At 39.0% G+C, this 13,199-nt stretch overlaps 1 protein-coding gene across 1 annotated transcript in view; it reads right to left on the reverse strand.

Annotated features, from left to right (window-relative positions):
• The window catches only part of gpc5b (glypican 5b), a 53,727-nt gene that overhangs the window by 21,094 nt on the left and 19,434 nt on the right, over nucleotides 1-13,199 (reverse strand). Inside the window, exon 7 of the mRNA XM_079808671.1 lies at nucleotides 3,861-3,981. Coding sequence (XP_079664797.1) covers nucleotides 3,861-3,981 — 121 coding nt within the window. The remainder of the gene's footprint in view (nucleotides 1-3,860; nucleotides 3,982-13,199) is intronic.

Here is a 13,199-nt window from a genome sequence, read left to right on the forward strand (position 1 = left end):
AATTATTATTATTAGTAGAGACGTATTATTATTACATAGAGACGTAGCTAAATGTACTGTAGGCTACAATCTGTAGTCAATTTCTTCACGTTAAACCGAATTTTTATTTTGACGGGTTGCCGTGATTACCAGTGTCTGTGTTCATGAGGATATGACAGTGGGTGCGCGTCTCATTCTCATTCAGCTCCCTAGTTCAGTCAGGGCTCAGCCTATTGACTTGTGTCCTGATCAGTGCCCTGACTACTGAACCAGGAGCTGATTGAGACACACCCAGTTTTCTCAAATGAAACGGTAAATTCTCATGAAGTGACGGTTTATGCGTTTGTGTCGGCAGAGACTACAAGAGCGATTGCGCGGCGCATCTGCGCCCGTCATCCACACAGACGCAGAACATGCAGGAGTAATTTTGCAGTTTATTATTTACAGACACTAGTATATATTCGGCTTCAGTCTGGAGCCCTGCGCTTAAATTAACACGGAATCGACTGAACGCAGCTGCTATGGTGAGCTATTTTTTTTTCTATTTCTAGAATTTTAAGCATGAAGGCGCTGGATTTATATTCGCTGCCATTTTTTTGAATCTCCTCGCTCTGACTCCGTAAACAAGAAGAGGTAGCCGTCTGCGTCTGTGTAAAGTTAGTAGTACGGGTACTTGCTCTACAGCGATACTAGCGGCTGGCTGACCAAATCGCTCTTCCTGCAACGCAAATGGGGGTAAACACGGGGATTTGAATAGGACTTATGTATCAATACTCGCGGCTTAAAAATTGATACTTTCTTGGGAGAAAAAAATATCGATTTATATCGCAGAATCGATAAAATTGCCCAGCCTTACTGTCAATCATGACGTCACACCCCCCGTTTTTATAGCATCAAATAACTCACTAAATCTAAACTTATTTAAAAAAACGAACACTTGAAATGAAATCCTCATGATAAAAACTGGCTAAAATGACAGAAACCATCTTTAGGAAACAATTATTTGAAGTGTAATTTAATTGTTTAGTGTGTCTCGCGTCCATTCTAATACATGGAGGGGTGGGGTTTAGGAGCTATACTGGGACCGGCCACCAGGGGGCGATCAAGGCGCGGAGGCTTCAGTTTCTGACAGGAGTGCTACAGGATTGGTTGTGGTGCTTGCAGTAAGAGTTGTTTGCTATTTGAATCAACAATGAAGTCTAAAAAATACGACCGATAGACCGACGACGAGGTTTGGGGAAAAAAGTTCCTGGGACAAATTGTTCTGGGTAATTCCAGTGGAAATGGGGCTATACTTAGAAGGATCTGCATTCACATACCTGCGTAGAGTATGGTTGAATTCAGAAATGCATGCTAGCATAATACTTTCCCCATTACTGCCATATAGCATGAGTAGTACGCTAGTACGCTTTGAGTATATTTTTCAACCCATCCATCAAACCACATCCAAGTCTCCATTCTGGTAACTCATGGCCACTTTTCACGATCCAATCAATACAGGATTTTATTTGCAAGAGTATCAAGGTTAGTTGAACATCAATGATGTATTTTACCTGTCAGTTTTTACATGGATAGGTTAATTAAATACCAAGCTTGATGACCTATGGGAATAATGGGAATAATTCCACAAGCGGTTCAAAGTGACCTTCTCCTCAACCCCTGACACAAATCTACTGTACTTTCCCAGCTTTCTTGCCTGTCAGTGACGCAAGTCCTCACAGTAAAGCAATGTGGCCAGGGCTGGGTCAGGTTTGGACATAATGTGGAACCAGAACGTCTGTTTTTAATGGAGCAATGAAAGATGTTACAAAATAGGGGCTGACGACTGAGCTGCCCTCCGTCCCCTCCCAAACGCAGCTGCAGGGGTGACAGACTTTGTCGGCATGCCAAGGAGGTCTTCAACACTCCCGCTGGGGATGCTTGGTCTGATCCTTATGCAGTCTGATCACAGAGCAAACGCTGGCCTAATGACACCGTCTCACCACTCTTGACTTGTGCGCTGGTGTTGAGTTGGCCTAGACTATTTTTGTTTGGTGGGCAAGCTTGAAACTAGTGCTTCTGGCGGTTCTCAATGCCTTCTTTTTGGCTTGCAAAGCAAACATTCAGTGAATGTTTTATAAAAAGGAATGCACACAAGCCATAGCTGCGCTTCTTTTATCCGACTGTTCCTTGTCAGATTCCATGATTTGACCATGGTAAGATCTTGATCAATGGTAAATGATTATATCCCTGATAGCACACATCAGTGATGGGTAGGGTTGGGAACTGAGAACCGGTTCTTATGCAGAACCGAAATTGATTTTTGAAAAATACCAGAACCGCGCGAAATTCCTAAATTTCGGTTCCGAAAACGGTTCTGGTGCAATGTGTGTGCGAAGCGCTGGAAGCGTATCCTTTAATAGCCAGTGACAGCCAGTGTTGCCAAGTCCGTGGTTTTCCCGCAGAATTGGGCTACTTAAACACTGGCTGTGTTTCATGTCCGCGGGTTGAAGCGACCCCAATGATGTGATATTTAGCCCCAGAAATGCGAATTTTACCGGAGAAGCCCACCTGAAACGCAATTGGGCTTGTTTTGTTGTGAAAACCTGGCAACCCTGGCTCACCTCATCATGAATATTAATTACGTTGCCTGCCGCTTCCAGGAGTGCAACGCAGCACTGAAAGCCCTCGCGCTACACATTTACGGTTTTGCGTCAGATATTTTCACGTTGACCACCAGCATGGCGAAGAGAAAGTCACAAGTATGGATTAATTTTCCAAAGAATGAATGATAATGAAGCAAAATGTAACACTTGTGAAAAGTTAATAACATGCAAAGGAGGCTGCACTAGCAATTTGACAAAACATTTGCTACAGCAGAGTGCCACAGGGCTTATACCAGATTTATAGTGAAAGGCATATATATATATATATATATATATATAATTTGTCAACCGTTGAGTCACCATGGTTTAGGTAAGCGTTTAGGCACAATTACCTTTGTAATGCTGAATTGCAATTTATTATTTACAAGTTCACTGAATAACTGAATTACTATTAAATTAATATACAACTAATTAATAAATATAACTAATAAATATAATTTATAACTTGGTTTTATTCAGAGACAGAGAGATAAAATGTAATAAGACAATTTCAGAGGTGTTCATTTGAAAAAAAAAATGTGTTGCAAGAATGGCTTAATTAATACTGCAATATATGTACAGTACAGGACTTTTTTGACATTGCCAACCTGTAAATTAATTTTAGAGCAAGTAATTAACACAAAATGGATTGTTTGAGTTGCGTATTGTGCCTTTTTCCTTTACCACTATTTGTTTAATAATTTTAATGGAACCGGAATCGGAACCGGAATCGTTAGGCGGAACCGTAAAATTTCTCACGATTCCCAACCCTAGTTCTGATGGTCATTGTAGGAAATTTGTAGAAGTCGTACAGCGTAACATTTCAGACAAATCTTCCTTTCGGAAAGCTAAATTTAGCTGGTCAGTCGAGTTCCCAATAGGTTTTGCGTCAAAGGAAATAGTTTTTCCAACGGTTGTGGCTTGCATTGTGGACAACATTGCTTTGAAATCATGTCGATTCAACTGATTTGTAATGTGTGCAAAGGCTCAACCTAATGATTGTCAGGACTTGCTCAGTGCACGTCCACCCTACATAAAAAAAGCCGATTTCGCCCTACAACAAACCAAATCTCTTACAAAGTTGTTCCAGATATCTTGGCAAGCTTGTGGTGAAAATAGTCCGGAGCGCACAGACTTTAGTACTACAAAGATTTTGTTGAGCTTACGGTTAGAGGGTCAGGGTAAGGGTTAAGAACATATCGTTTGGGTCAAATGTGACAGGAAGGATGTTCTGACCTCAGATGTTTTTGGACCTACCTGGTTGAAGTGCTCTAGCTTTTCCTTCACGTTGACCAAGTCTGGATCCACACTTCTGACCTTTATCTCTGGGTTGTATCTCTGGGCTTGCAGTCCATTCCCAACCACATGGCCTGTATAACTGTGACGGAAAAAGAACAAGAGATAAGTTACCTTTACAGAAATCAATCTCACTTTTGGACTGATAATGATCTCCTAATTCTGGAGTCCTAAAAATGCAGGGAATGCTCAAGGCTTGTCTATTAGAAACAGACCCAAGGATTGATCAGACATTCAGACAGCCTTTTCACCCACATAAATGATTCATTATGAAACCCGCAGTGAAGCCTGAAGACACAACTGTGCTGCAAATGTAGGTATTGACCATGCGCCCTTATATTAGAGATGATGGAGGAGGCATTTGGAGGGCGGCCTTAAACAAAGGCCAAGTCGATGCAACAGAGACAGGCCACACAACATGATTACCTTCTAAGCAGTATACAAGAAAGCAATAAACACATCTGGATAGATTGACAATAAAACCCTTTCATGGATCCCTGAGAATTCTATTTATAAAGAAGGGATGTGGATAAAGAAACAAACTTGAGGAAAATGTCTAGATATGTCTTCAATCTTTACTCTTTGGGGGCTCAACGTTGGTTGCCATGGTGACTGTCAGAGTGCCATGTTCAGCAGCCAATAAGATCAATGGGTCAAGCTCAGGCAGGGCAGATAGGTTAAAACTTTGATTAAGCACAGAGCGTGAACTTTAAATACAGACATGATTGTTTAGTAGGGTGGATAGATTACAGGCATGTAAAGCTGCAGGGATTTTATTGACTAAAATAAGACAAATAATGTACTTTAATCTTATATTAAAGTAAATGTATATACAGAATGTTTGCTATGTGGTTGCTAGGTGGTTATTTTCTGGCCCAAGTCTAAGGAGCCCAATTTTAAAGGCTACAATTAAAAGGTCCAAAATATGCATACAAAAATTAATATGATATATATATATAATATCCAAAATGTTTCTACGTGGTTGCTAGGGTGTTGCTAGGTGGTTACATTCTGGTCCAAGTCAAAGGAGCTACATTTTAAAGGCCACAATTAAAATTTCCAAAATGCACATAAAAAACGTAATATGATATAAATCATACCCAGAATGTTTCTACGTGGTTGCTAGGTGGTTTCATTCTGGTCCAAGTCAAAGGAGCTACATTTTAAAGGCCACAATTAAAATTTCCAAAATGCACATAAAAAACGTAATATGATATATATCATGCTCAGAATGTTTCTACGTGGTTTCTAGGGTGTTGCTAGGTGATTACATTCTGGTCCAAGTAAAAGGTGCTCAATTTTAAAGGCCACAATTAAAATTTTCAAAATGCACATAAACTTAATAAGATATGAATCATACACAAAATGTTTCTACATGGTTGCTAGGGTGTTGCTAGGGGGTTACATTCTGGTCCAAGTCAAAGGAGCTCGATTTTAAAGGCCACAATTAAAATGTCCAAAATGCACATAAAAAACTTAATATGATATAAATCAAACCAAGAATGTTTCTACGTGGTTGCTAGGGTGTTGCTAGGTGGTTACATTCTGGTCCAAGTCAAAGGAGCTAAATTTTAAATGCCACCAGAATGTAACCACCTAGCAACACCCTACCAACCACATAGCAATATTCTGGATATGATATATCTGGATATATATATATATATATATATATATATATATATATATATATATATATATATATATATATATATATATATATATATATATATATATATATATATATATATATATATATATATATATATATATATATATATATCATCTATCTATCTATCTATCTATCTATCTATCTATCTATCTATCTATCTATCTATCTATCTATCTATCTATCTATCTATCTATCTATCATATCCAGAATATTGCTATGTGGTTGGTAGGGTGTTGCTAGGTGGTTACATTCTGGTCCAAGTCAAAGGAGCTCGATTTTAAAGACCACAATTAACATTTCCAAAATGCACATAAAAAACTTAATATGATATAAATCATACACAACATGTTTCTACGTGGTTGCCGGGGTGTTGCTAGGTGGTTACATTCTGGTCCAAGTCAAAGGAGTCCAACTTTAAAGCCCAAAATTAAAAATGTCCAAAATGCACATAAAAATATAATATGATATATCATGCTCAGAATATTGCTATGTGGTTGCTAGGGTGTTGCTAGGTGGTTACAACTGTAGGGCCAGTTGCATAAACTTAGCCTTTATGTTTAGACTATGTCTTAAGAACTAATTTGACACACTAGCAATTAGTCAAGAGGTAATCAGTCTAACTTTTCTGATTCAAATTAGACCAATCTAACTTTTTATGTAATTGACTTAAAAGTTAAGAACAGTCTTGAAGAAAAAAATAGACGACTAACTTTTAAGACTGGTCTAAGCAGTTTATGCAACCGGCCCCTGGTCTAAGTCAAATGAGCCCAACTTTAAAGCCCAGAATTTACATAAAAAAGCACATATGCGCTTACAAATTTAATATAATATACATCGTATTTTAGATTACATCATACATATTATTCTTTTAAAACTAAAATTAATTAAAATTAAATCCATCAATATAGGACATGACAATACTGAATGTAAGGGAACTTTTCATCAAGAGACGGAAGCAACACCTTTTTTTAACTGTGATTATGAAGATTATGAAGAGTAAACATACATCAATTTATGCAAAATTGCTGCATAATCTATGCAATTGCTAGATTATCATACAGAAGCTATTTCCTGCAGCAACGTCCTTGAGACAGACGGGCAGACAGACAGTCAGACAGACGGATCAAAGGGTTAACGGTGGGGGGGCATATAAAGCATGGCAGGGGGGCAGAATAATGCAGCCGTGTGCCTGTACATCAATAAAGGAATGCTTGTGGGAGAATCGCCCCGCTGTTTTCACCACAGCTAATCTAAGTGAATAAATAATGACCCCAGATACCTCATGCTGCATCCGAACACACGGCTCACTTTGCAAGGTGGGAGCACTTTATCGGGAACTGATGTGAGATGAACTTGTTTGTTGGCTTGTGCTTTTTAGCTTCCACGCGTAAATTCATTTTGGCGGCAGGTACGGGGAGATGAGATATGCGAGTATTCACTATGTGAGAGGAGCGGATTATGTGGCTTATTTAAAAGAAGAATGAGCTGTCTGTGGATATTGTCATTTTTAAGGCTCATTCTTTCTCCGGTGCGCCAAATGACCTATCCGTATGCGCATAATTAAAGAGGAAACAATCTGCTCGATGTGTTTTCATAAACATACAGCCAACCTTAAGATTCTGATGATCACAAATAGAAAGGTTTATGGAAATTTACTATATCACGACTGTTGAAATGGCCAAACTCCTTCTATATGTATGAACATTTCCAAGACATACTTCACTTTGAGCATGTTTCATTTTTGATTAACCACAATACAAATCTATCAATGGCTCTGTTTTGACTAGCTGACAAATGTCCTTTGTCTTTGTGCAGTATTGAATTGACTAAATTATCGAGGCAAATTACATTTAGTTTTGCTAGGACATTTCTAGCTGATTGCTAGAGTTTTAAAGGAACGCGTTGACTTTTTGGGACTTTAGCTTATTCACCGTATCCCCAGGGTTAGATAAATCCATACATACTATTCTCATCTCAGTGCCATAACTCTGTCTGACGCACCCACCGCTAGCCTAGCTTAGCACAAAGACTGGAGGTCAATGGCTCCAGCTAGCCTACTGCTCAATAAGTGACAAAATAACGCCAACATTTTCCTATTTACATGTTGTGATGTGTATAGTTACATTGTTTACTAATGCTGCGTTCACACCAAACGCGAATTGAGCGTCTGGCGCGAGTGATTTCAATGTTAAGTCAATGGAAAGGCGCGTTGACGCGCGTCTGGAGGTCCCGCGGCGCGGAAGGCGCGTTACGCGCGGCGCGAAGGACGCGAATCCGCCTAATTCGCGCGTCCAGTTCGCGCGAATGGCGCGAATTGGACGCGAATTGAGCGTCTTGCGCGGTACGCGCGTTACACGCGAATGGTGCTTTTGTGCATTCACGCGTTTGAAGCGTATTCGCGTCTGACGCCCGAGTTGAAAAATTTGAACTTTGGCGTCAATTCGCGCCGCGTTAACCAATCAGGAGCCTGCTTGCTGCTGTCACGTGGTAAAGTGACGTGTATGAGAAACCCTGCATAAATTAAAAATAGTACTATTGTGTCACAAAATGTAGTTTTAAGACTTTTTCAGGTGGGAATGTAGTTGTTTAAAGCTCAATCTGTGGTTTATTTATAAAGAGAGCGCCTATTGAAAAAAAAATTATTGTGTTTTTGGAGTTGTGAGATCCAGGCGATCACCGGGCAATCACTGCTCATAACCCCGGCGAAGGCAGCCTTTCCTCGGCCAGTCCTTCTGCCGTCTGCCGCTGGCTCTGATGTCCTGTAGTGGTTCGTTTTGTGTAGATCTAACGGCCGATCTTTGCTCTCATGAATCTATAATTTGTTGTCTGCCAAATCGTTTTGACTGAGGGCAAAGATAAGTTTCATAACTGTATATTTTAAGGATATTTAAACATACATGCAGTGAAGATGATGTAGGAGTTGCCTGGACCACATTTGTGTGGCTATTAATGCTTAATATATATTTTTAATGAAAATGAAAAGAGGCAGAGTGGTGTTTTATGACATATTTCTCCTGGAGTGCCTTGAACGCGCGTCAATTTCGCTTCAAACGCTCGATTTCTACGCGCGTCCAATTCTCTGCGGACGCGCGAATGCATTCAAAATGTTCGCGCGTGAAACTAGACGCGGTAGGCGCGATTTTGACGCTCAATTCGCGTTTGGTGTGAACGCAGCATAAGACAGACGGAAAATTGAAAGTTGCGATTTTCTAGACCGATATGGCTAGGAACTTTTCTCTCATTCCTGTGTAATAATCAAGGAACTTTGCTGCCGTACCATGGGTTCAGCGGCGCAATGATATTAGGCGCGTGCTGGGGACTATTTTCAGGCGCTGCATAATATCATTGCGCCACTGCGGCACGGCAGCAAAGTTCCTTTATTACTACGCAGGAATGAGAGTATAGTTCCTAGCCATATTGAGCAGTAGGCTAGCTGGAGCCATTTACCTCCAGTCTTTGTGCTAAGCTAGGCTAGCGGTGGGTGCGTCAGACAGAGTTATGGCACGCACGGAGATGAGAATGGTATGTAGTTCCAAAAAGTCAGCGAGTTCCTTTAAGGGTGGTTGCTGGGGTGTTTTAGGTGGATATGTACTGAAGTCCCAAAAAGAAAAAAAAAACCTTCTATTAAAGGAACACTCCACTTTTTTTGAAAATAGGCTCATTTTACAAGTCCCCTAGAGTTAAATAGTTGAGTTTTACCGTTTTTGAATCCATTCAACTGCAAATGAAAAGTTGCGATTTTCTACACCTATATGGCTAGGAACTACTTTCTCATTCCTGCGTAATAGTCGCGGATCTTCACGGCCGTACCATGGCTGCAGCGGCGCAATGATATTACAGCGCCTGAAAGTAGCCCCAGCTAGGTAACTTACAATGTGACCGGCACTTAGTTTGTGTAGTTGCAGAGAAAGTTTCAGGCTTGCAGCCGACAAATTGTGTTGTGGATTTAGCTGTGTGATTAGCCATGGTTCTGTGTGTTGTAAAGGGCTGTGATAGTAAGTCGAACGTGTAACTACCACCATGTTTCACAGAATACCAACGAATCATTGCGCCGCTGCAGCCATGGTACGGCCGCGAAGATCCACGACTATTACGCAGGAATGAGAAAGTAGTTCCTAGCCATATAGGTGTAGAAAATCGCAACTTTTCATTTTCAGTTGGTATTAGCACACAAATTAAATGAAGAAGAGTCAAGTTTTAAATAGGAAAAATATTGAAAGTGTCTTTGGTATTTTTTTTATGAGATGCTAATGGATTGATTAGAATCAATGATGTATGGTAAGCTATGCTAAAAGTGCTACCGCCAGATACAAAGATCGGCTGAATGGATTCAAAAACGGTAAAACTCAACTATTTAACTCTAGGGGACTTGTAAAATGAGCCTATTTTAAAAAAAAATTGAGTGTTCCTTTAACCCTTAAAGACCAAGAACATTTTTGGGGCACCTGACTTGCCACTACTTTTCTTTGTTTTTCTCACCCATTCTAGCAGTTAGCATCAAGTGTCATATATCATTTTAAACAGGAGAACATTAAGTTTCCATCTAGCTCATTTGAAGTCCCAATTTTACATTTATTCAGTCTGAGAATGGATTAAATTAATAGAATTGTAAGAAAAACGGCAGCAAAAATTTGGTGTTTTTACTGTGAACACAAACAAAACTTCATGGAGTTTGGATTTTTTCCTTTAGAAAGTTAGACTTGGTTGTTTTAGACTTCCGGGTGAAATTTTGTAACAATCCCTCAGCAAGTTATAGCCATTTGTTATAATATTATTCTAGGCGTTTTTGAGTGAAAACAGGTGTATTTTATTTACTGACAATGTAGATGTGTCCAAAAAAGTTCAGGGAGTAAAGTAAATAGAAAGATTTTTCTATAATAACAGAACACTGAAACAGTGTAAAACACAAACTACTTACAAATAGAGAAATATACTGACTTTTGTGTGCTGTGCAACGTGAGAAAGGCTCTGCATACATGTATTTTATTTTACATGGGGAGACCGGGGATGGTTGTAACACGGGTCAGTTGTAACAACTCCAATCTGTCCAATCAGGAACTAGTTACAAATCACCTGATTCACTTCGCACATGCTCAGTTTAGTCCTTATTCCACATGTGAAAAAGTAGTGCATAGACATAGCAGACATAGCAGATGCTAGTGAGAAAAAAAAAATTGAGCTAAGAAAGTTTCTTTTTTTACTTTTTTTATTTTTGTTATGGGAATTTCTGCTTTGTAGTTAAACTCATCAATTGTAAATTATGTTTATTGTGTGTCTGTGTAGATATTTTTCATGCAAATTGTTAGTGCTAATGTTTTAGCTGTTAGCTGTAAGGTGAGCTAGTTCATGGCTACATGACTCTGGGTTAGTTGTAACAACAAGACTCGGGGTTAGTTGTAACAATAATGAAATGTTACAACCTACCCCAAGAAAATTTTGTTGAATCTATTTATTTTTTATTCGAATTTCAGTATGCCTAGGTCTAGGTCAACAATTGTTTCTGTTTGACGAATCAATGCTGCAGATTTTGATGGTGCATGAACGCTCACCACGGAGTCTCTGAATAATCAATCGCGAGAAATGATACTTCTGAAAAGATGAGATTTTCATTTTACAGCATACAGATTGGATTAGCGGTTTAAAAGTTATTAAACATTTTAGAACGATAGTTATTTTTAGCTGCGCTGTCTCGGTCTTTAAGGGTTAATGTATGTATGATTTGTTATTTCGCCAGGCAAAAATGTCCAGACTTGAGAAACTCCTGCTCGACCCGCTCGGAGTGGGATTCGAACCGACGTCTGCGGCATGGGAGGAGGGTGCGCTAAAAAGGATGCTAAAGAAAACAGCCTCTTACTAGTTTGTCTCCGTTACACTCTCACCCCTAAACCTCCGGGTCACGGCATAAAAGGCTTAAAATAAGTGAAATCTGTAGCATAAACCAGCGAAAAGTGAGGAAATATGCTCGGTAACATATGTAGAAAATATTTAGAGAGAAAACTAATTTATTTAAGAGATAGATCAAGTTTTTCTCCACATTGTTTAGTTTACAAGCATTTATATTGAGGTCTTTCCGCCGGTCGCGGTTTCTGTTTGCGTCATCACAACATTTCATCACAACATTTCGGCCGTGTTGTTTCGGTGATAAAAGTCGTTCGGCCGAAAACCGAAAATGCTCTTTTGGGCCATTTTCGGCCGATTCGGTGGCCGAATATTCGGTGCATCCCTAGTGAAAAGTGTACGTTTTAGGTCGACGCATATAGCAGAGAATAGACTGGGCACACGACTGTTACTTATGTGACTTGCTTGACGTTAAAGAGTTATTAAATGCAATAACTTGTGATAAATCAACTCCTTGCCGTATCGCACTGTCTGACACACACACCGAAACTTGCGCACAAGCCGCCTCTCTGAAAGCGTTTGATCCCTTCAGTTCTGTTTCGTGTCTTGTTACACACTCAAACTGCCAACTACACACACAGTTATGTCAAAATGGTGACATAATTGATGAGTATTCATGTAAACACAGTCGATTATGCTTTAAGTGAACGATATCAGTTGGGGAAAGAAACCGAATGCGTGTCAATAGGATCCGTGCGTTAGGTCTTAAAGTGACAGCCTGCTAATACAGTAAACCTACCGCTGTCTGTCAAACAACAAAAGAAAAAGAGAAAATCACTCAGTGCTCTTGGCTGAATAACTTTAGCTTTATTATGTATCAGTGTATATTTAATTAATGTGAAGACTACTGTTTTTAGCTCTTATTTTTATTATTTAGCCAGTTCTTATTTGTAAAAACAAAGATAAATTAAAATAACAAAAAAAATCGTCCACCCCTAGTCTTTGTTTACCTGGATGTTAAGTTAAGTTTTAGGTTGATATAACTATATTACCAAGTCAAGCAAAGAGTTTTTGGTATTTAAATATTGGCATTACATTTTTTGTTTGTTTACATTGATGTTAAAATGATATAGTCAGATGTGTGACTTTAATTTGTTGCTGAAACACTGCTGGTCACTTTCAGAAGTTGTAGCGATGCTTTCTTTTCCCAGAAAGAATGTGAAACACATAAAATGGTATCATTCTCAGTTTTTAAATAATTGTTTTAATTCCATTTAAATAGATTTTACACACTCAAAGCATCATATCACTTATCGAATATCGCATTATTTAACAAGGATATTGCATATCACATTTTTTTTCAATATCGCACAGCCCTAATTTTTACTATTTAATTTATGCAATGGTGAAAAAATTGGCAAAATAAATAAAAACAATTTGAAAAACTGCATTCGGTATTCGGCTTCGGCCAAGAATTTTCATTTCACAAAGTGATTACAGCGATAAAGTTTCTCTATTCCGTTATCATTACAATGTGGTTGTGGAGTGGATTCTGCTATTCTTTTACATTTAGAACCATTTTGAAAACTATGCCTTTATTGTTATTGTTATAGATATCGTCCTTGGTGTGAACACGCTTTAAACGTTAGCATCAAAACTGAAGTATAATTTGCTCTTTAGAAATGGCCTCGGCGAGCGCCACTAATATTAGCATAGCCTACCAGGTTTCACCCCCACACAATCCTATCAAATACAGCTAAAATCAAGCTTATGCCCGAAAAGTTTTCTTTCCA

The sequence above is a fragment of the Gobio gobio genome (assembly GCF_949357685.1).
Source record: "Gobio gobio genome assembly, chromosome: 24".
In the NCBI taxonomy this organism is placed as follows: Eukaryota; Metazoa; Chordata; class Actinopteri; order Cypriniformes; family Gobionidae; genus Gobio; species Gobio gobio.